This window comes from Sphaeramia orbicularis, chromosome 10, assembly GCF_902148855.1.
Source record: "Sphaeramia orbicularis chromosome 10, fSphaOr1.1, whole genome shotgun sequence".
In the NCBI taxonomy this organism is placed as follows: domain Eukaryota; kingdom Metazoa; phylum Chordata; class Actinopteri; order Kurtiformes; family Apogonidae; genus Sphaeramia; species Sphaeramia orbicularis.
In genome coordinates, this window is record NC_043966.1 from 34,211,284 (window position 1) to 34,232,207 (window position 20,924).

The following is a 20,924-nucleotide window of genomic DNA, read 5'->3' on the forward strand; positions in this document are numbered from 1 at the left end:
ACATATTCTAATGGTAGTAATTACTCACTTCATGGAGATAATATGCAAAAAAAAAAAACTTTTTGTCTAACAAATAACAATTGTTTTACACTCATACATGTTAGTGCAGATCAGGTTTATCAAGAACAGCACAGTTACAGTAATTGTATGAATGTCAGTGTATGGGATGGTGCAGAAGCATCAGTGTTGGCTGATATGGAACTAAAACAACAAAACCCATTAATATACAAGAGAACAGTTGGAGAATAACTGTCTACTGTAGTGACCTATGCATGAAAGGGTTAAAGCGCATACAGGCTGAATATCAATAAGTGTATTTGGCCTTAAATAAGATGGATACTGCAGTGGGAATGGTGGTGTTGTGTGTAATATGGCATGATTCTAGGTCCGGTTGCCGCATTATAGAAAATCAAGAAGGACAAGATGACGTGGTGTGGCTCTGTTAAACTGGTTTTCCACGGTGTACCAGTTGACATCTGGGGGTGATCAATATAGGAGAGGGAGCCGGTGATGGTGGGAAGAGAGGGGACAGGAGGGGAGGGGAGAGGAGAGGAGGAGGAGAGGAGACTGAGGGAGGGAGGGAGGGAGGAGGGGGGTACGTGATAGTCTCAGCCGCACTGTGAAGGGGGCCGTCCCTGTTGGTGGAGATCAGTCCGAGGAAGGCCCATCCAGTTATCATCTGAAGATATCATCCATTTAGACGATAGTTTGAACCGGGTGCGCCAGGGAATCATAAGGGGACAAGTCGCAGGCTATTTGTAAATAGGTAAGAGCTGTGTTTATTCCTCGATTTGGCACGTTAATGTTCTTTTTTTTTTACGCGTATAGAGGTCACCACCATTTGATGGACCATGCATGGAAGCGTCGATAGATAGAAGACACTGGTGTGCACCGCGGATGGAAATAACTCAAAGCTCAATTCATGCATAATGTACAAATACTGTTGGATTTCATGTCGGTGTATTTATTGCCAGTATGGGCTGCGTTTTTGTAAATGCAAATAGAGATGCCAGGCACCGATGCAAACCTGAGAGTCGGTCGACATATATTGGTGCGTGTAGTAATGAAAGGTTTGACCTGTTATATCCTGGATGAGACTTGAATGTCGGTGTCTTATGCAGGAATAGCAGCCAAGTCGTGGACCGCAGCTTGGTGTCTTTTATCAGAGTCTTTCTCTGCGTGTGATCGCACAGTCTCGGATTACATCTACATAATTCTACGCTTAAACCGTGATGCGTGCAGATATCACATTGTACATCGTGCATCCCTTCCCCCAGCAACGTAGAGTAGCTCTTGCAATAAAATGCCACCTTTCTACTATGTGCTCTGTAGTTTTTTTTCTTTTCTTTTTTTTTTTTTAAAGGCCTGTGCTTTTCCCCAGGCGCAGTCCTGTCATCTCTCTGCAGCTGAGAGTAGCATTACAGGCCAGCAATAATTAATGAGCACCTCCACAATTAACCATTTCATTGAAATCTTTTTGCTTCTGAATATTTTATGCATTGACGAGGATGTGAAAAGGGCTTGAATGCATGAGTGAACAGAGGGTTTTTACTACAGCCTGATGGTTGAGCTGCAGCTGTCAGGATTTACCACAGGAGGCGTCGCTACCCTCTTTTACAATAACGCACAGTGCATGGTCTTACATTAGAAGAAAATCTTCAAAAATGAATTGCAATAGAATAATTACATTTATTATTAATAGTATGAGCTACATAATGCCAACTGTACATATAAATGAGCTCTAATGTACATGGTGAGGTGCTGACAGCAGTGATGGTGACTGACAGCAGTTGTGCTCCATCTCTCTACAGTAACTCGGCCAAGATGGATGTGTTTATGAAGGGTTTGTCTAAAGCAAAAGAGGGGATGGCTGTGGCCGCAGAGAAGACCAAGGAAGGTGTTGCGGTGGCGGCTGAAAAGACTAAAGAAGGAGTCATGTTTGTAGGTAAGATGATCCCAAATCTGTGTTTGCAGATAATTGACATGCACATCATACACAGGCCCTCTGAGACTGACAGTGTGCCTGGTTTATGCAGAATCAGGCAATACATCAGCTCAGTGAATATTATATGATGTAGCCTCAACACCATTCCCATATGTCTTGAGACAAATGCTTGATTTGTTATTGACTCATTTGAAAAGCTCATTTCTGCTCCCCTCACACATTAAAGAACCCAGCGGAGTATATTAATCACTTACATTATTTTTAATCACTGTTTCCTGTGCAGATTGCATAATGTGTTTTATCGGGGTACCTGTAGGATCTAAGCTGAAATGGCTGAAGAGTATGATATAATACACATCAGAACTCCCCTTTGGTTAACAGTCTGTTGTTTATTATAACAGCAGTCATCTAATTAATCAGACTATCAGTCATTATGTCAGTTAATCAATAGCTTTGTTTTTTTCTCACACCAATACAGCATTTGAATCAGCAGTTTTGTCAATGTCATGCTATTTTTGTACTTTTTACTCCTGAAAGTAACTAATTATGACATCATTTGGTAAGGGACTATTTTAATGTAAAGCATGTGATTAGAGCTTGTGAGTGTCCTTTTCCCTTTCGCCTCACTTGACTGGGCTACAGGCAGGAGATAGGAGCAAGGGATGGGGGTGGGGCAGCAGGATGGTGGGAGCAGCTCTCACCACATGTCCGTGCATTGGATGGTAGCAGATTGTACAGCAGTCCCAGCCTGCGGTCACCTCCTGGAGACAAATAGGCGAAAGGCCTGCGCTTTTGTCCTTTTCGGTGGAGTCTAATTTGTAATAGACACTATGGGAGATGGCTACACAGATTAAAGTTGCAAGAGAAGGGGCAGAGAGCATGTTTTGTTTTCAGATTGTCTGAGTAAATGCCTTATGACAAAAAGTGTTAAAAGCAACAGTCTCTTTGACAGCTTTCAGGTTCAGTTTGGGTATTAATTAAGAATTAATCTTTAATCTTGTCAAATCATTATAGTACAATGAAAACTGCTTGTCATGTTACCAAATATGAGAAGCTATATTGTTGTGATAATTAATACATGGTTTTGGTTTTAATTTCTCCTGTACCATGCAATTATGTGTCATGAGCATCACATGTTTTATTTCAATTATTATAATTTTACACCCATGTAATTAGACTCTCCTGAATGTCCCCATGAGGTTTGTGTTAAATCATTTCTTCCGTTATTGGCCGGCTCTGCTTGTTACCCTACATTTGCTCTCGTCGGGGTGAAGGAGGGAGGACTGGATGACTCAGGGGACCAGAGCTGGAACCTGTCACATATTACAGATATTTCTTTTGTCAGTTGTGGAGTTGCTGTCAGGGGACCCAAATTTCCAGTGGCACCCTTGCTGGTATCTCTGCATTCACCAGTTCGTCCCATTGTGTGACAGTGTGTTTTGGATGCGTCGTAGAGATGCCGGGTACTCCAGCAGAAGTTGTCAGATGTGTCTGGAATGAGGTGGAATCCAATTACCCTACATATTTAGCGCCGTGTCGCTGTCACTCCTCCTTGGTGGAATGAAACGTGTCAGGCAGCAGTGGTAACGTGTGGCTTCTCTGTGTTACATCTGTGTGGTACACAGAGAGGATAGAAGCGTTTCAATGCTTGTGTACATCGCTTGTTGAGCATGGCAGTGCCCTAGAAAGCTGCGTATGATTTGCTTGAAGGTCCCTGTTGGAGGAGGGGCAAGAGTGATCTGATAGGTCTGTGACCCACCTTTTGACAGCTGCTACTGCTGCAGACCGCCCACCCAGCTGAGCTGAGCAGTCAGCCTGAGGAGAACAGGAAAGAGTGGAGGAAATGAGAAAATCCTGATTTACAAATGCCTTTTGAAATCAAAACATTTAATCCAAGCAGCATCTATACTTCAGTCACAACATTCCCTCTTAGATAATTCAATACCATGAATTCACTCAGTTATTGTTGTTTAGCTATACCTAAGAATTACTTTCTAATATTGTATAAAATCTGTATATCACTTTGATGCTCAGGTTCAACAAAATTTTTCTGTGAAGGTTTCAAATAATCAGTAAAAGAGAAGTTGCATCAATAAAGCTAGAGTCAAAAATAACAGATTTGTGTTTAGCTGTGTTTCTAGAAGGTGTCATTTAGAGAAATAACACCTATGAAGCATTCAGTGCATTAGATGAAATTTTAAATAAAGACAGATTCTACAATATAACGATCTCTACAGGATTTTAACAACCACAGAGACTTTAAAGAGACAGAAAATATGCTAATTATTGTTTGATGCTTAGAGAAAAAAGATCTTCTATAGCTTAAAAATAGCAAACATCATTTGCAAATCTCACGTATCTTATTTCTCTAAACTTTCACACCCACTGAATTTGTGCATTTGTCATAATGAAGATGCTGAGTTGCTCCAGTACTTCACCGAAAACAATTCTCAAATGGATGCATCTCTTTGCTTTGAGGCTCGCCTTTTGTAGAAACAATTCTGTGCTTCATCATCATTTCGGCTCCCCTCAGGTGGCTTTTAGGGGACCTCGGGGGACCAATAAGGCGTGTGACTGCTGCACAATAGAGAGGATGACATGGTCTGAGTGATCAGACCAGTGGGCACACAGTAGACTGTCTAAATCACCCCATGTACTGCACTGTGGATGGATGAGATCTGTCAAAGATCAGAGAACAAAGCAGAGGTTGAGATTTAAAGCAGCAACTAAGTTTAACAACTTCCCCAAGAACAGAACCAAGAAGCGCAATTACACCAGCTGTGATTGTTTTCTTGCAGTGACAGACATGAGCTATAAACAACACTGACATTGTTTTTCTTGTGTAAAAGCCAATTAGTGAGTAGTGATTGTTCACAGTTGTAATGCGATTAGTTATGAACAAGATGAGGCTGTAAATAGACAATGTTTGACCTGTAACATCAGTAAAAGCGCAAGATTTCTAATTGTCTTTACTGTTTATACAGGAAGCAAGGCTAAAGACAGCGTGGGTACAGGTGAGTTTCTGCTTTATTTACCAGTATGTACATTATCGGAGGAGTAAAAGCGTTTTCATTGCTACATTATTGCAGAGAGAAAGCTGGAAATGTATTAGAGTGGTGGGGGTGGGGGCTGTGTGTGAGTGGTCATTATGTGCAATAATCAATTGAGAAGCTAAAGAGGCTAAAGTACTTTTAATCAGCCTGCAGAATCAGTGGAGATACTGTTACTTGTGTGTGTGGACATGATGTTTGTGTGTTTCCACAGTGGCTGAGAAGACCACTGGAGCTGTTGGAAACATCGTCGCTGCCACTGGTTTGGTGAAGAAGGACGAGTTCCCTACTGACATGAATGTATGTACACCATGACCGCCACTAACAGTGTCACTCAATTCACTGAAATCATGTGTATACTAACCAGACTTGACTCCTCAGTGTTGTTTATGAGAATACATCCTAAAGAATACAAGTTGTTGTTTTTTTTTTATATTTGGAATTTGACATCCTATTAGGCTCAATATATTACAGCTATATATGTATATAACAGAAATCTCATACTCACCACTACACAATCAGTATTCACACCAAATCAGCTCAGTAATATTTACATGTAGATATAAGTAAATTAAATTAGATTACAAAAACCATAGGCGGATCACAAAAAAACTACTAAATAAGAAAATAAAACAGCTAGACAAGGTATTTACAAACTACAGTCAGAGAAAAAATGATCAGACCACCTTTGTTTTCTACATTTTCTTGCTCATTTGAATGCCTGGTACAACTAAAGGTACATTTGTTTGGACAAATATAATGATAACTAAAAAAAATAGTTCATAAGAGTTTAATTTCAGAGCTGATATTTAGCAATTTTCCATGGTTTTCTTGAAAATAACCAAAATCATATCCATTCTAACATCAGTAGCTATGGCATTGTACTGCCAAAAACAGTGCTTTTAGACATTCCATGTTTTCTTTTCTGTCTGTTTTAGTCACATGATACACACAGGAGTTAGTACTTGATTGCATAACCATTGTTTTTGATGACTTGTGATGGTCTAATAATTTTTTCCATGACTGTATACAAGTGAATATTGAGAAAAAATAAAGATGAAGCAGAATATAGTTTAACCCATAAAGACCCAAACAGCCACTGGTGACCAAAATCATCTAAAATGGTCAATATCTTCTGAAACACTAAACCGATCAATATGTTGAAATATTTCAGGTAAAATGCAGTTTGTCATTTTTCATGGTCATTGGATATGAGCCATTTGGATGTTCAGAAGCTCTGTAGTTACCGTGGAAACACTATCATCTTCTACAACATTGATTCACCAGTAAAACCCATGGAGTTTCATAAATGACAGTGGATGGAGACACTTGGTTAATGTTCAGTTATTTGTATATTTGCTGAAAAAGTCCCTTTTTCTTTAGTTTTCTCTGTTTTGACATAATAACCTTTGAATTCACTCTGAACTTTAATGAACGTCTACATGATCAGTGGAATAAAAATAGGAAAAAGCCTGATTTTCACTGTAAAAAAAAAACTTAAAAAAATTACAGAAGATAATATAATAATAAATGATGATAAATCCCTTAAGAAAGGTTAAATAGAGAAAAAATAATTTAGGAGCAGCCACAGAAGTACCACTGGGTCTTTATGGGTTAATTTTCATTTGTATTTGCATAAAACATTCAAAAGATAATGAAAAATAGACATCATCTTATTTATTTACCCGAGAAAGAGTCTAAAATGTAAATATGAGCTTATATTTCACTGAAAAACTAAGACTCATGGGACATCAGGGATCAATTGATTAAATTTCAACGGTTTCCAGAATCATTTCAGTTCTGATTCACAAGGCTCTTATACAACTTGATTTCTGATTTGATTCAATTCACTTCTGATCAGTTTAGACTATTTCAGTTTCTAATGTTGCTTTCTCCTGAAGGACATCCTCAGACTAATAATTGACCTGAAAGCAGTTACACTGATGTACTTCTTATTCAACTTGACAAATGAAGTCCAATAAGTGCTCTCATTAGCACAGTCTTACGTCACCTCCTACTAAGAATAGGAAACGTAATTTAAAAAAATCGATTTCAGGATTTTATTCATTTTGACTCAATGCTTCCAATCAAGATCTTTTTTCTAAACCCAGGCCTAATTAATGTATATCATTTAATAATGGTACATGCACGTTAAAATGGCAACATCTAAACAGTCCTAGTTTTGCGTTTGCACACATGCCTCAGAACAAGTCACACAGAGAAAGAGGGAAATAAAACTCTGTTCCAAATCCAAGTCTCACTTACAGTTGGCATCTCGTTGTAAGTTGTGATCATTAAAGTCTGGACAGGACTGTGGAGAGCCAGATTTAGACAGCAGGGATAAACATGAGCTGATGAATTTGCATGTCGCACAAAACAGTTACAAGTTAATATTTTATCTGTTTTTTTTTCCCTCTGCTCTCACATTTAGTGTACTTAACACTTCACATTCCACAATCAAGAGAGTACAAAATGTCAGGTTTTAACTGGCGTTTTACATCTAGAAAAACAACAAAAGCCTTCTAGTTCACATGACCCACCGGATAAATGTTTCCGGAGGATTGACGGCAGCTCCTCACAGATCTGTCCTCACTCCAGAAGACGGCCTCACTTCACAGGCCGCTTTCACTGACCCAAACAATCTCACTGTGGGACTATCAGCTTTCTTCAACACATGACTTTTCCATTATTACTCCTGTCTTTATCCTTGCAATGACCTCAGAGAATGTCACTGCTTTCCATTCATTCATACACACACTGTGACTGTGGAGTTGATGGGACATAAGTAGTGCAAACAGACAGAATGTAGAAAAAGCATCTTTAAAGCCCAGCTTAGGCTTTTGAGTGACACACATTTTATTCATAGACTGTTGCTGAGACTTGCCCACCTGTTCTTTGCCTTTAGTGATGTGTTCCTGTGTTGTCAGCGAGTTGTCACTGTCAGACTGTCGGTAAAACATAGAGGTCCTCGCCCGGTCCTAAGCCTTCATCCTGCAGACTTGGACCCTCTCCACTGACTCACTAATCTAGTAAATCTGACAGCCCGCTGTAATAGGCTTCTTGAAGGCACTATCTGAGCGATAAAACTACTCATTTCAACACCCTGACAACAGACTGTTAAACTGCTGACACTCTTATCACATGTGCAGTTGGATTTTTTATTCACTTACAGCAAACACTGGGTCAGACATCCATTATTTGTATCGTTACATGAAAAAATAAGAAAAACTCTTAAGACTGACCTGAAATTACACAGTTTGAACCAAAATCCTCTTCACTTTAAACAATACAATGCATGTTTCTCGCATGAAGCGCCCCTTTCATGCTGACTTTTTTTCTGAGGCTGTGATCTGTCTGATAAGTTGTGTGTTGTTTCTTCATTGTGCAGACTGTAAGACCATGCTAATCATGTTGGTGGGCTTACAGCAATCACACCGGCTAGATACACACAGGATTATAGTCTCTTCTTCTCTGACCTAATTGACTTGATTAGTGCAGCGTTAAAAATAAGTGGTGACCCACTAGCTTTGTTTTTGTAGTGGCAGGTGCAGCGATGATGAGTTTGTCTGCTTCATAAACCTCTCAAAGCGGGATATAGCATCTGGACACCTAGTGCACCGCATCAAGACATCAAATTAGATGAAGGATTTTCAGTGTTTCCTCGATTATTAAGTAAAGATGTGAGGTAACGTTATATTTATGGTCCTGTGCTTCACAAGGCGGAGAGTATAGTCAAGTCTTTTTTTCTTTTTATTAAATGTACGGCCTAACTTTTTTTTTTCTGGTGTACATTGAAGAACAATTACGAACAATATTCAGATTTCAAAGACTGTTACTGACAAATGCCTAAACGTTTGGCTATGACTGCACAGTGGAACCAAATGACCATTTTCATCATAGGAAGCTGGAAAAACTTATGGAAAACAGTTGGAATAAATAAGTTTTAACTTTCTCCCACTCACCTTCCAATGTGTAAAATAAAATAAAATGCCATTGACAGTTTATTTTCCACAGGATGTAAAATGCTGTATTTTTTTCTCTACATTTAAACTTTAGTCTTTAGTGTATTCACTGCAAAAATCTTATCAAGTGTACTTTCTCATTTCTAGTCAAAATATCTCATCACACTTAAAAAAAAGACATAATCAGATGTAACCACCTAAAGAGGAACTTTTCAGTGAGATATAAGAACTTATTTTTAGACAATAGATCTTGAAAATCTTTTTTCAAGAAATCTTGCCAAGATAATTTTCAGTTGTTCCATTGGCAGATTTTTTTTTTTTTTTTTTTTTTTGCTTGAATTAAACAAAATAATCTTGAATTAAGCAAAAAAAATCTGCCAATGGAACGAATGAAAATTATCTTAGTGAGATTTCTTGAAATAAGATTTTCAAGATCTATTGTATAAAAATAAGTTCTTATATCTCACTGAAAAGTTACTCTTTAGGTGATTATGTCTTATTTTAAGTGTGATGAGATATTTTGACTAGAAATGAGAAAAATACACTTGGTAAGATTTAGATTTTTGCAGTGTTCTTGTTTTCTTCCACTTTTTTACATGTTTGAAACAAATTTCAGTTTAAAAAAAATGCACAAACAAGAGTCATCGTAAAAGAGAGGCCATATTAGAAAAAAAAAAAAAAATTATCCAGTAAAGTTGATTTTGGTATAAAGGTTGGTTTCTGTTAGAAGCAAAATACATAAGAAAACATATTAGATACAATTAATAACTTCCTAACAACACTTTTTTTTTAAAGAGGTCATATTTTGCTAAACCCACTTGTATTCGTCTTTGGTACATTTATTTGTGTATTTGGACCCTAATAGTTCAAAAAGTTGAAGTTAAAAAGTAAAAAAGTTAGAATTTGAACCCTCCAGGTGCTGCAAAGCTATCTTTATATTCATTCCAGCAAAAATGAAGTGGATTTCTACAACCTGTTTAAATTTCTGCTTAATTTGTTACGTTTTCTAACTAGTTACGTCATGACATTTGTACATATAAGGTCAAGACTTCCAATGAACACTTCTCAGAGTACGACATAATTGTTTATCAGCTGCAGCGGTTGTAGTCCATACTGAAAAAATGTTCAAACTTCGAGCCGATTACCTAAAATGTTCAGTTGTTGGTTGTATTAACAAACACAAGTGGCTGAACGGGATAGAAAGCATGGTCAACAACCTGGAGGGGGTGGGTAATGAAGTGGCTCATTTGCATTTAAAGGGCCAGCGCTCAAAACAACCTTTCTGATGTCATTACTCAGAAATAGGGTTAAAGATGGACCTGTGGAGTTGAATTAATGCAGAATTCAGACCCAAGCATAGCATTTACAGTTTATGTAGACCACAGAGAAATGTTTTAAAATGCAGAATTTCTTAAAAAAAAAAAAAAAAGCCAAATATTACTCCTTTAAATGAAAGATGGGTTTTAAGACATCACAAATAGCATCACAGCTCACAAGACATAAAGACCTTTATTGGGTCTTTGGCTTTTATTAGAGACTTTAGAGATAGATGAGTAAGGTCCAGAATCAAACCCAGGTCTCTGAAATAAGGCCCTGGCCCCTGTCATAGGCACTTTATCAAGTGACCAGGGTGCCCCACAAAACCCTTTATGAATGAGTATAGATCATAGAAATTTACTGAATGAACCTGAACTGAATGCTCAACAACTCTGCAAAGAACTCTGAAGATGGTCCACATAGAGCTTTGTACAGCAGTAATGAGAATTTACAGTCTACTCTGTAACTCACTGGTAAATAAAGAAGAGCAGGAGGAGATGAACTGACCAACTTCTAGCCTCTAAGACAGAGGTGTCAAACATGTGGCCCGGGGGCCAAATCTGGCCCACCGAAGGTTCTATTCCAGCCCGTGGGATGAAAGTACAAAAATTAACCTGAACAGTTCAGGTTGTCCAAATCATTTTGGTTCAGGTTCCACATACAGACCAATGTGATCTACAGTAAAAATAATAACACAATAACCCATAAATAATGACAAATACAAATTTTCTTCTTGAAAAATTATGTGGAAAAAATTTAAGTGAAAAAAATAACATTACACTATGAAAATATTTACATTTACAAAACTATTCTTTCACAATAAAACGCAAATAAATACATAAATAAAATCAAAGATGAACAACCCGAAATGTGCAGTTTTAACAATATTTTGCCTGTTACTAAATGTTTGGTGCATTTATGGATCCACTGTGATCTGTAGTTGTGTTAATAATAAGAGATGGAATATTGTAGAAATTGTTCAAATTTTAGTTCCGAACTCCAAAATTTTAACAATATTCTGCCTGTTACCAAATGTTTATGTAACATTGTGTGTAAATGTACATGTATAAAAAATAAGTTGAGGCATAATATTGTTAAAATTGCACTAATTTTTTCAAATGAAATTTCTGTTTTTTCAGGTTATTCACATCTTGTTTGCAAAATGTAAATATTTTCATAATTTAAATTTTTGTTGTTTTTTTTTTTGTACTACAACAAAAAGAAAACTTGGATTTGTCATTATTTATGGATTATGAAGTCATTATTTTACTGATCTGGCCCACTTGAGATCAAATTGGGCTAAATATGGCCCCTAAACCAAAATGAGTTTGACACCCCTGCTCTAAGCAATGCACTGCAAAAACAGAGTAAAAAAATTGTTACTTAAAGGTATATAATCACATGCATTAGAAAACTATCGTAATTTCTATCATCAAGACAATCATTTCTTTTATCTTGATAGAATGCAGCCAGTACTGAGCTAAATTACAGTTACAAGCCAAAACACTGGATTATATAATAACCCTGCAAAGGAACAAGATTGTTTTCTTTACTTCAAGACTGAGACAACTGATACAACTTCTTAATTTAGCAGTATTAAGTCTGTTTTAAGTAATTGTATTTTCATTACTGGTAATAAGCACAGCTTGCTTAAATAATAGCCTTTTCTCCTTTTCTCTCTTTTTATTTTTGTAGTTTGTTTTTCAGTGGCTAAACTTGTATTCTAGTTTCAAGTAATTTGGCTATTTAACACAAAACATTAGTAATACTTAAAAATATTTGGCTTCTTTCTAGTGGAGCTATGTTTATAGTGCAGCTCTTTGAAGTGCAAGGAAAAACCAACCAATCCTCTGCTGATCCTGTGCCAAGTAGCGTCATAGTCGCATCTTTCCACCAAAGGAAGTTAACCACACTATTGCATGGGCGACTGAATGCCGGACACTGTAAATAGTTTTGAATCATCCACACATCGTGGTGTTCTAAATACACATCTGCACTTTTAACATGTCTAAAATCTGCTCCTGTTGTTTCAGAAGAGCTACTCAACACTCATTTACATATATTTGTAGCCTTATTTCAAAGACTTCCACAGGGAAAGTACTGTAAAACAGATGAACACATTGTTGGTTTTATGAGAATTTACAATAGCATGGCATCATATGCACATGTTACATGTTCATCTCTGTGCCTCGCTCTCCTTGCAGCCTGAAGAGTATGGGCAGGAGGCCATGGAGGGCCAGGGAGAGGCCATGCTGGAGCCAGAAGGGGAGACATATGATGAGACCCAGCAGGTAATCAGACTACACTACACAGACTGAAACACATCACTGCTCTGCATAAGAACCCCAACAAATTGTGCATTATTTTATGGTAATAGAGTTTCAGTAATTTTTTCCTATATCGAGATTTAAAAGAGCATCAGATTGTAAAAAAAAAAAATAATAATAATAAAAAAAAAAAAACTCGGACTGGAGACTGGAATTAGTCCATTCACTCGCAGCAGAGGCTCATTTGTATTCAGCAGCTCCGCACAGTTACATGTTTTTGCCGTATTGCATTTCAATAGCACTCCACATTTGCCCTCCACTTCTGTCCCACACAAACACGATTCTCTCTGGAAATGAACACAGAGGGCTTAACAAACCAATTGCCACCTAGTGAGTACAGTGAATATAGCACCACCTACCTACACCGAGGACTGGGTGTGTGTCTCTGTGTGTGCATGGAGAAGGGAGTCTGACACAGATGGCTATTTTTGGATTTTGGCTGTGAAGAATAAGACAAAGTGTGCAGAAACTACAGCTTTGGAAAGACATTTAAAATAGATATTCTTGAATAAAAATACCACACAATGAATATTAGATTTAAAGTATAGTTTTAGTGAAATATATCACTTGAATGTGTTTTGTTTATAGCCAGAAAACCTTTTTATTCCTGTCGACTTGGCCTCTTTGTGAATATTAATGTTATTCAGCTTCAGTTTGAGGATGTGCAGGATCTGTAATAATGTTCAATTTATTAGGTACATTTGGTTGATTTTATGTTGTTGTCAGTTATAATAGAAATTAGTGGATTACTGAATTATTCATTTAAGAAATGGATGCAAATTAAAAGTGAGATGCAAATTAAAAATGAATTTCTCAGAGGCAGTATCTCATTCCATCCATGTCCTCCATCCTTCTCTCCCACTCCTCCGCATCTCTTTCCCCTCCCCCATCTATTGCTACAACAGCGATGTGCGTGCCCTGTCTGAATGGGTGTGGTGATGACGCTCTCTGCCTCTGTGCATTGTGGGTAAATGTCAGGGTCTCCCTGCATTGCTGTAAATATGGAGTCTCAGTGCTGCAGTGCAAACATGTACCAAGCCTTGTCAAAGAGGATTTGGAGAATAAAACCCATCCCATCCAGTGTGCAGATTTTTTGTAAATACAGCAGATGACATAAGTGCACAGCACAATCCTGGAGGCTGTTTCATTTTGTCTACGATCATGTGTGTGTGGAGGAGGTGTGTGCAGGGTTACAAGGATGATGGAATGTGCTCACGACACGTCCTTGAAGCTGCTGTAGGCTTATGCTGCCCTCTGCAGGCCTGACAGGGCCATTGAACCAGCAGATGAACCATGATGGAGTGACATCACTATCATCAGCACAGAGCCATTCTGTTTCACTATAAGCCCCCGGTCATATACTCTATACTTACACTGACTGAAGTTATATTTCATTTGCTTAAGTTTTAATTAAAGTCTCAGAGTTTAATTTAACCTGAAGACTTCCTGTGCTGCAAATGTGACCTGTCTGTCTCTAAAAAAATCTGTTCTTTTCCCAGGAGAGCCAGGACTACGAGCCAGAAGCGTAAAAGCATCATTCCGAGCCACCATCCAACCAGCAGCACAATAATATTTCTAATAATAACAAGGACAAATGCTGAACCAATTCCAATTATACCCCTGTTGCAAAAAACAACTAAAAAGACAAGCATTCCCACTGAAAAATGTTCTTCCTTCAAGACAAATCTTTTATTATTATATATTGTAAATGTCATGTTATTAATGTAATGTGTTGGGTGTAGGTATTTATTGAGATGTAGGATTGTCCTCTCTGTCTCATTTCCTTGAATCCCTCCCAATGAAATGAGACCAGAGCCAGGGCTTGTGAATTTGTACTTGTGTGTATCTGTATTTAGAAATGTGCAATAGATGTTCATCATCTTCCAATGAAACATTGGGAGTGGAAAAAATAAATATGTCCGGTTGCAAGCAGATATGAATACAATAATATCCTCTTAAGTGTCGACAATGCCTGTTTGTGGGTTTTTCTTTTGCATTTCTTTGGAAAAATTTATTTACTGTTTTTGAAGTAAGAGTTTTTTACATTGTATCTTTATAGTTGCTTGTGAAATCATTCCAGTAAATTATCTGTTAGAAATGGACAGAGTATACATGTTTGTGTGTGGGTGTGTTTGTGTGTACTGAAGATTTTATCAAGTTAAAGTCAATATATTATGTCTTGAAATCATAATGGTTGTCATATCACTATGTGCTTTAAATTGCAGGACTTGTCAATATAAAGGTTTATGTGTTAAGCCAGACATACAAATCCTCTGTAAATAAAAAGTAAAAAAAGAAAACTACTTGTTGATTGATAATATTTTAAATCATTTTGGCCTTGGTCACTCATTACATTATGAACCATTTTTATCTGATTCTCTTTTTTCTTCCTGTTGGTTCATTTTTGTACGGACTTTTGCTTCATCCTCACATGTTTCTCTTTTTGCTGGCTATGTCTGGGGGTTTGATTACAGGATGTGTAGAATCTGCTGAGCGGGCTCTGGCCCTTGGCAGGACATTGCCATAGTTGGGATGCCAGTCTGGTCGCGCTTCTTTGAGTGGGTTTTGTTTGGGTTAATCCAGCTGGAACGTGCCGGCTCTGTGCTGTCGGCCCCAAACAGAGGGTATTAAACAGCCGCCGCTGCCTCTGTCGCCTCAGATGATGTGCGGACACTGCAGGGACAAAGACAGGAGCCATGGCCTCATTCAAGAAGTCCTTTGAGAGCCTGAAAGGCACGAGCCACTCAGCAGCAAAAGGAGTCACAGACTCCACAGGTATAGCATTAAGCTGTGAGCTGTGGTAGACAGAGAAAGCCCTTTTCACCCTTCTTTCTTGTGAAACAGCTTTTTTTTTTTTTTTTTTTTTTTTTATCCCTGAGGTCTGTGACTGTACAGTGAGTCCTTCTGGTGTGTTTTTAGTGCAGGCAGCGCAGGATGCTGTGCAGCAGGTGGCAGACTCCTCCAAGGATACAGTCAGCACAGGTACAGTAAATGTCATCAGTAAATGAATGGATTATGTTCAAGAATGGACGTTAGCTTGGTTTCAGAAACTTGTAAATCTGGAAAAAGTACATCATTACAAACAAATTCTTCTGATCTCACAGAGCTTAAATAACATGAAGAAGTGTTTTATATCTGAATAACATTTTAGATTTTTCCAATGTTGTATGTGGTATGGCAGTGCAGAAAAAAAAAAGCTTTGCTGAAAGTGGAGGTGAACTCCTTCAGTTCAAATAAATGATAAACTGACAACAAACAAATGACATTTGTCTCGTAAATGGATATGTGTGACGTTTTGTACAGAGGTGCATGTGAACTGAAAACATTCACTTCAGTATTAATCTGATCTTTTAATGACTTGCACTTAATACTGTGTTCTTTCACAAAAACAAACAAACAAAAAACATCATTGTCATTATATAGGTTTAACTTTCTATAGTTTATTTTACAAAAAAAACATACTTTGTGAAGGGTGATCAGGTGTCTGTGTTAAATAAATGTATAATTCAATAAAGAAATAAATATAATCCTCATATTAGCTCGAAATAAGGTTCTAACAACTTGTTTTTTTGTTTTGTTTTGTGTTTTATAATCAATGTTTTATTTGTTTTTTTTTTTTCTCCAAAGCTGCCCAGGAGGCCAGCAAACAGACTCAAGCAGCCATAGGAAAAGCTGCTGACAAGGCCACAGACACTATCAAGGAGTTTGGACAGAAACTGGAGACCAAATGATTCCTAAAATATGAACAATTATAGCTGAAGCTGGAGCCAACTTGTCTGATCATCCGTAGGATTTAGATAAAATAACAATGGATAGAGGTTTGTTGGCATCCGAAGACCTGAAAGAAAATATTTACAGTATATATCTCCAAACACAGCTCACATTCCAAAGGAAATCTTCATAAATTGTCGTTGCATTTGTGTTTTTTTTCTTTATTATAGCTTTCATTATATGTGATTATTTTGAGAAATAAAAAGAGATACTAACTTGTTTCTTGTGCTTTCAAAATGTGATATTCTGCCACACACAGCCCAGATAACACTGTTTGTAGCAGTAGAAGTGCTGTATCTGTGAAGTATCCTGTTTTATGCTGTGGAGAGCGCTTATCAATGAATAACCGTGGCCATTATTACCAACACATTGCTGAGAAGATGGCCTTTGGCAGGATGATGGCTCCTGATGAGAATGTGATCGGGGCTGTCTACCTTGGCCCTTACCAGCACACCTCCCTTCTCTATCACACTACAGGTTGCTAGGCAACAGAACTCAGTGGCGGCCAGGGATTGGTGGAGGCCTTTGAATTAATAGTGAGAATACTTCTGTCAGTACATGGTGTTCTGGCCAAGCTACAGCCCACTGCTACAGTAAAACAAGAAAGGGAAGATTGTCAAAATGACTGAAATATAAACATCCTTGGTCTCACACAATTACTCGAGGCGAGCAGAATTATAGTGGCTCTAGAGAAATATGTGTCGCATCACAGAGAGTTTGGGGGTGAGCATGAAAGATGTGGTGGTTTACAAGTGTTTGTCTGTGTGGGAGGCACAGATCTGCTTCCTCCAGGCTCCTTCAGTTTGCCTCATGTACTTTTACAGTTAAAGCACAACACTCTTGCACTTATATTTCACAAAAAGCCTATATCCATCAAAACCAGACCTGTTTTTTCCATTGTATGCCCTCCCCATCCCCACCCCCGGAACCTGTTGATAGACTGTGTTCATTTCATTTATTGATTCATTTGACAGTTCAGTGGTTAAAAAAACAAAAAGCATAAGAACTGTAAATGAGCCAGTATTACAGTGTCTAACAAGAAAGGTTTTCATCTGTTGTCTTTGACTAGATGTTAAAAAGGCGCCTAAAACTAAAACCAGAAAAAAAGGACGATTTAGCAGCAGTGCCTTTTTTGCATCTTCAGTCTGCTCTTTTACTACAATTAGTCAGTGATTTCTTTATAGTGAAGACACCAAGTAAAAGTGGCCTACGCACACACACCATTTCATGTCTGAGGAGCAGTAATGCATCGTCAAAGAAAGAAATCCCTCTTCTGCATACTTTACTCCGCCTTCAGAAGTCCTTATTCTGATGACTTTAAGTGACATCAAAGATCTTATCACCAATCTCAAACATTTCTTCAGCAAAACCAGAGCGCCAATTTACAGGTTTATTTCTCTGTGCACAGTTGCCATTGTGTTGCTATGAGAACCTGGAGTTAATTACTATGATTTAGTGGTGATTAGAGAGCTGAAGAGAGATTTTGTCATTACATTACCACTCACTGCCAGAGCCCGACCGTGGTTTCCAGGGAAACTGGAAATCTGAAGCTTTTCAATAGACACAGCCACAGCTTAAAGAGAGAGGATTGCCTAAGATAGATTCTTCTAGAGACAAACCTGTAGCCACTGCAATCAGTATCAGTCAACACGGGAAATATACGGACACTTGTGGGTCTTGATCAGCAATGAGATTTACAATGTTTGACCTAAATTTGGGAGAGAGCAATGGAGAGACTTCAGTGTGACTCGGACTTCTGAGGTATGTCTATGACGCGTAATTTCCTGCAATTTGTTTTCATAATGTTTGTCTTCATAGTTAAAATTTGGCAAGCACTCTGGATTTCCTGCGCAGGCTTTTGTTTGCAGGCAATTCTAAGCTATAACAGAACTTGACTATAAACTACATGCATATATTTTTAGCATTGAAAGGTATAATGAGAGGTAAAATTGAACCAAAATGTTCCAAGATTTAACATATAAATACAGTTTACTGAAATGTTTCAGGAGAGAAAACTACTGGTTATGAAACTCCTGGTTAGAAAAATAAGCATGTGAATAATTTCTAATGGTAATGATGTAACTGTAACATGTCAGTGTTTGGACACTTGACATCGTTATCAAGTCAGAGTATTTTTACCCCACAAAAGCGTTTCATTCTGCACTCATACCTAGGCTGTTTTTAGTTACCAATTACATGTTGCACAAACTGTCAGCACTGTGTTATGCCCTGCAGGTACTTCAACCAGTTTAATCCAAAGACAGAATGGGAAGTCTTAAGGATGAGATGAGAGGTCTCAGTGAGGACCGCCAGCTCTGCGAGAAGGCAGATGATGGAGAGCATCCAGGAAGCTCAGATGGCTGCGCTGTGACTGAGGGACCTCAGATAAACACCAGTCAAAAGTCAACAACACAAGAGGACTACGAGCCAAAACTGCTCATGAATACGAGCCACGTCGAGGAGAGCAACGGGGAATTTACAGGAGAAGTTTGTGACAACAGTGACCAAACAGACTCTAAAGACAGTAAGCTCTCTGACACCATCCCTCTGACACAACAAAGCAAAGCTGAGACAACAACAACAGCTGACACAACAACCTCCACGCAATCAGTTTCTAATGAGATTTCTAATAAGTGTGAATCTGCTGAAGAAAACATGGATCTTGACAGACAACAACAGCCAGAAACTAAGAGTATCTCAGTGGCTGTGCCAGGAACTCCAGACCCCACCGACCCTCGTTCCCCAGCTCCTTTTGGGCAGCACCACATGCGTACACAGGTCAGCCTGGAAGTGGTACAGTGTCACTCTGCAGCGACCAGTCCCATGACACCTCCTGAGGGTGGTCATTCCTTCTTTTTCCCCCCACGCTCCTTTGGGGGATCTGGAGCTATGGATGCAGACACTAAAGACGCTGAGCTGCAGGTTGGTACACAGGTGCAGTTCTGCTCTGTTGCCACATCTCCCATGACCCCAAAGACGCCGTATACCACTGCTTTCCCAGAGCTTATCGGCAGAGAAACGGTGCAGAAGGTGGAGAAAACAAAAAAGACAGAGGATCAGGGTCAGAGTAGCCAACATGAAAGTTCCCCTTCTGTCACAAAACATCCAGCAGAGGCTGAGTCAGAGATAACCGATGCTTTGAAAAGTACCACGCCAAAGGAGCTGACTGAAGATGTCAGCTGCAATACTTCTCAAGAGAGCTCTGCCACTAAGTTAAAAGATTCACAAGAAGCTCAGGAGGGTAGCGATCACCAGTATAAGCAGCAGAGGGTGGGGAGTATGGATCAAGACATTACAATCCTAGTAACCCAACATGGCAATACTGAGGAGGAAGAGGACAAAGGAGAAAGCGAGTCCTCCATTTGTCCCATTGAGGCAGACATGGTCAAAATAGATGAAGTCGAAGAAGACAACAGTGATATGAAAAAAGAGAATGGAAAGGAAAAGACCTCTAACTTTGATCAGATACAGGGATCTTCAAATATAATCGCAACTGAAGAATCCTCTATTTCTGCTCATGAACAACCAAAATCTGAAGTAAAATCTGATCATTCAAAGGAAAAGACAGATCGCTGCGATAGTGAGGAGTTATCCCTGTCAAAATCTGCAGTCCCTGAGTCTCCAGCTCCTTTTGGCTGCCACAACATCCGGACGCAGGTGAGCCTGGAGGTGGTGCAGTGTCAGTCTGTAGCTACCAGCCCCATGACCCCTCCAGAGGGAGACCAAGCCTTCTACTTCCCAAGCTCTTTGGGAAAAAGAGAGTCTGTGGGTACAGATACTAAAGACGCTGAGATGCAGGTAGGGCGACAGGTGGAGTTTCGCTCTGTTGCTACAGCACCCATGACCCCAAGAACACCCATCGCCACAACTTTCCCTGAGATCATGAAGGAAACAAGCATAGAGGAGAAGATAATTGAGGAGGAAGGGGAAAATAATGAGGAGGCAGCTGCAGAAAAAGAGGACGAGAAATCAACTCAGGAGCAAAAGAATGAAGAAGCTGATGAGGAACAAAGGGAGGAAATGAACTGCAAGGAGGAGAAATGTGAGGAGCCGGTGCAGGAGGTGAGCTGGGATGAGAAAGGGATGACATGGGAGGTGTACGGGGCGGTGGTGGAGGTGTCCGTTCTGGGCTCGGCTATCCAGAAACACCTGGAAAAACAGGTGAAGAAGCAGAAAAGGCAGCCGTCCATGCCTCCACCTCCTCCACTGAACCCTTCAGCCACGCCCCACACCTCTGAGTCATCCCAGCGAGGCTCGGGTAAGGGCAGAGCAGGTAAAAGAGGAGCAGGGGGAGATGGGAAAGTCAGCCGACGCAGACGGAACCCTTTTCGCCAGATGATGGAGAACATGCAGCAGCCACACTGTTGCTCCAGAGCTCATACCACAGAGTGACATGACGTTTTGGAAAGAAAATAACACGACAGCTCGGATACATGTGGCTGTGTGCAGTGAATTCACTGATTTATTCACAAGTCACATTGTCTTAAGTGTGAGAAGCTGTTAACTTCCTCACATAAGGCACAAAAAGCACAGAAGCATTCAATACGCCGCT

At 39.1% G+C, this 20,924-nt stretch overlaps 2 protein-coding genes across 2 annotated transcripts; both read left to right on the forward strand.

The window, feature by feature from the left end:
- The first annotated feature begins 600 nt into the window (after nucleotides 1-600).
- sncb (synuclein, beta) lies at nucleotides 601-14,895 on the forward strand. The gene is made up of 6 exons (XM_030145790.1): nucleotides 601-766; nucleotides 1,812-1,945; nucleotides 4,930-4,959; nucleotides 5,210-5,295; nucleotides 12,479-12,565; nucleotides 14,101-14,895. The coding sequence occupies exons 2-6, from the start codon at nucleotides 1,825-1,827 to the stop codon at nucleotides 14,128-14,130; spliced, it is 354 nt and encodes a 117-aa protein (XP_030001650.1). The 5' UTR covers nucleotides 601-766; nucleotides 1,812-1,824; the 3' UTR covers nucleotides 14,131-14,895.
- A 3,073-nt stretch (nucleotides 14,896-17,968) lies between these two features.
- gprin1 (G protein regulated inducer of neurite outgrowth 1) lies at nucleotides 17,969-20,893 on the forward strand. The gene is made up of 2 exons (XM_030146332.1): nucleotides 17,969-18,133; nucleotides 18,608-20,893. The coding sequence occupies exon 2, from the start codon at nucleotides 18,638-18,640 to the stop codon at nucleotides 20,762-20,764; it is 2,127 nt and encodes a 708-aa protein (XP_030002192.1). The 5' UTR covers nucleotides 17,969-18,133; nucleotides 18,608-18,637; the 3' UTR covers nucleotides 20,765-20,893.
- Nucleotides 20,894-20,924: the final 31 nt, after the last annotated feature.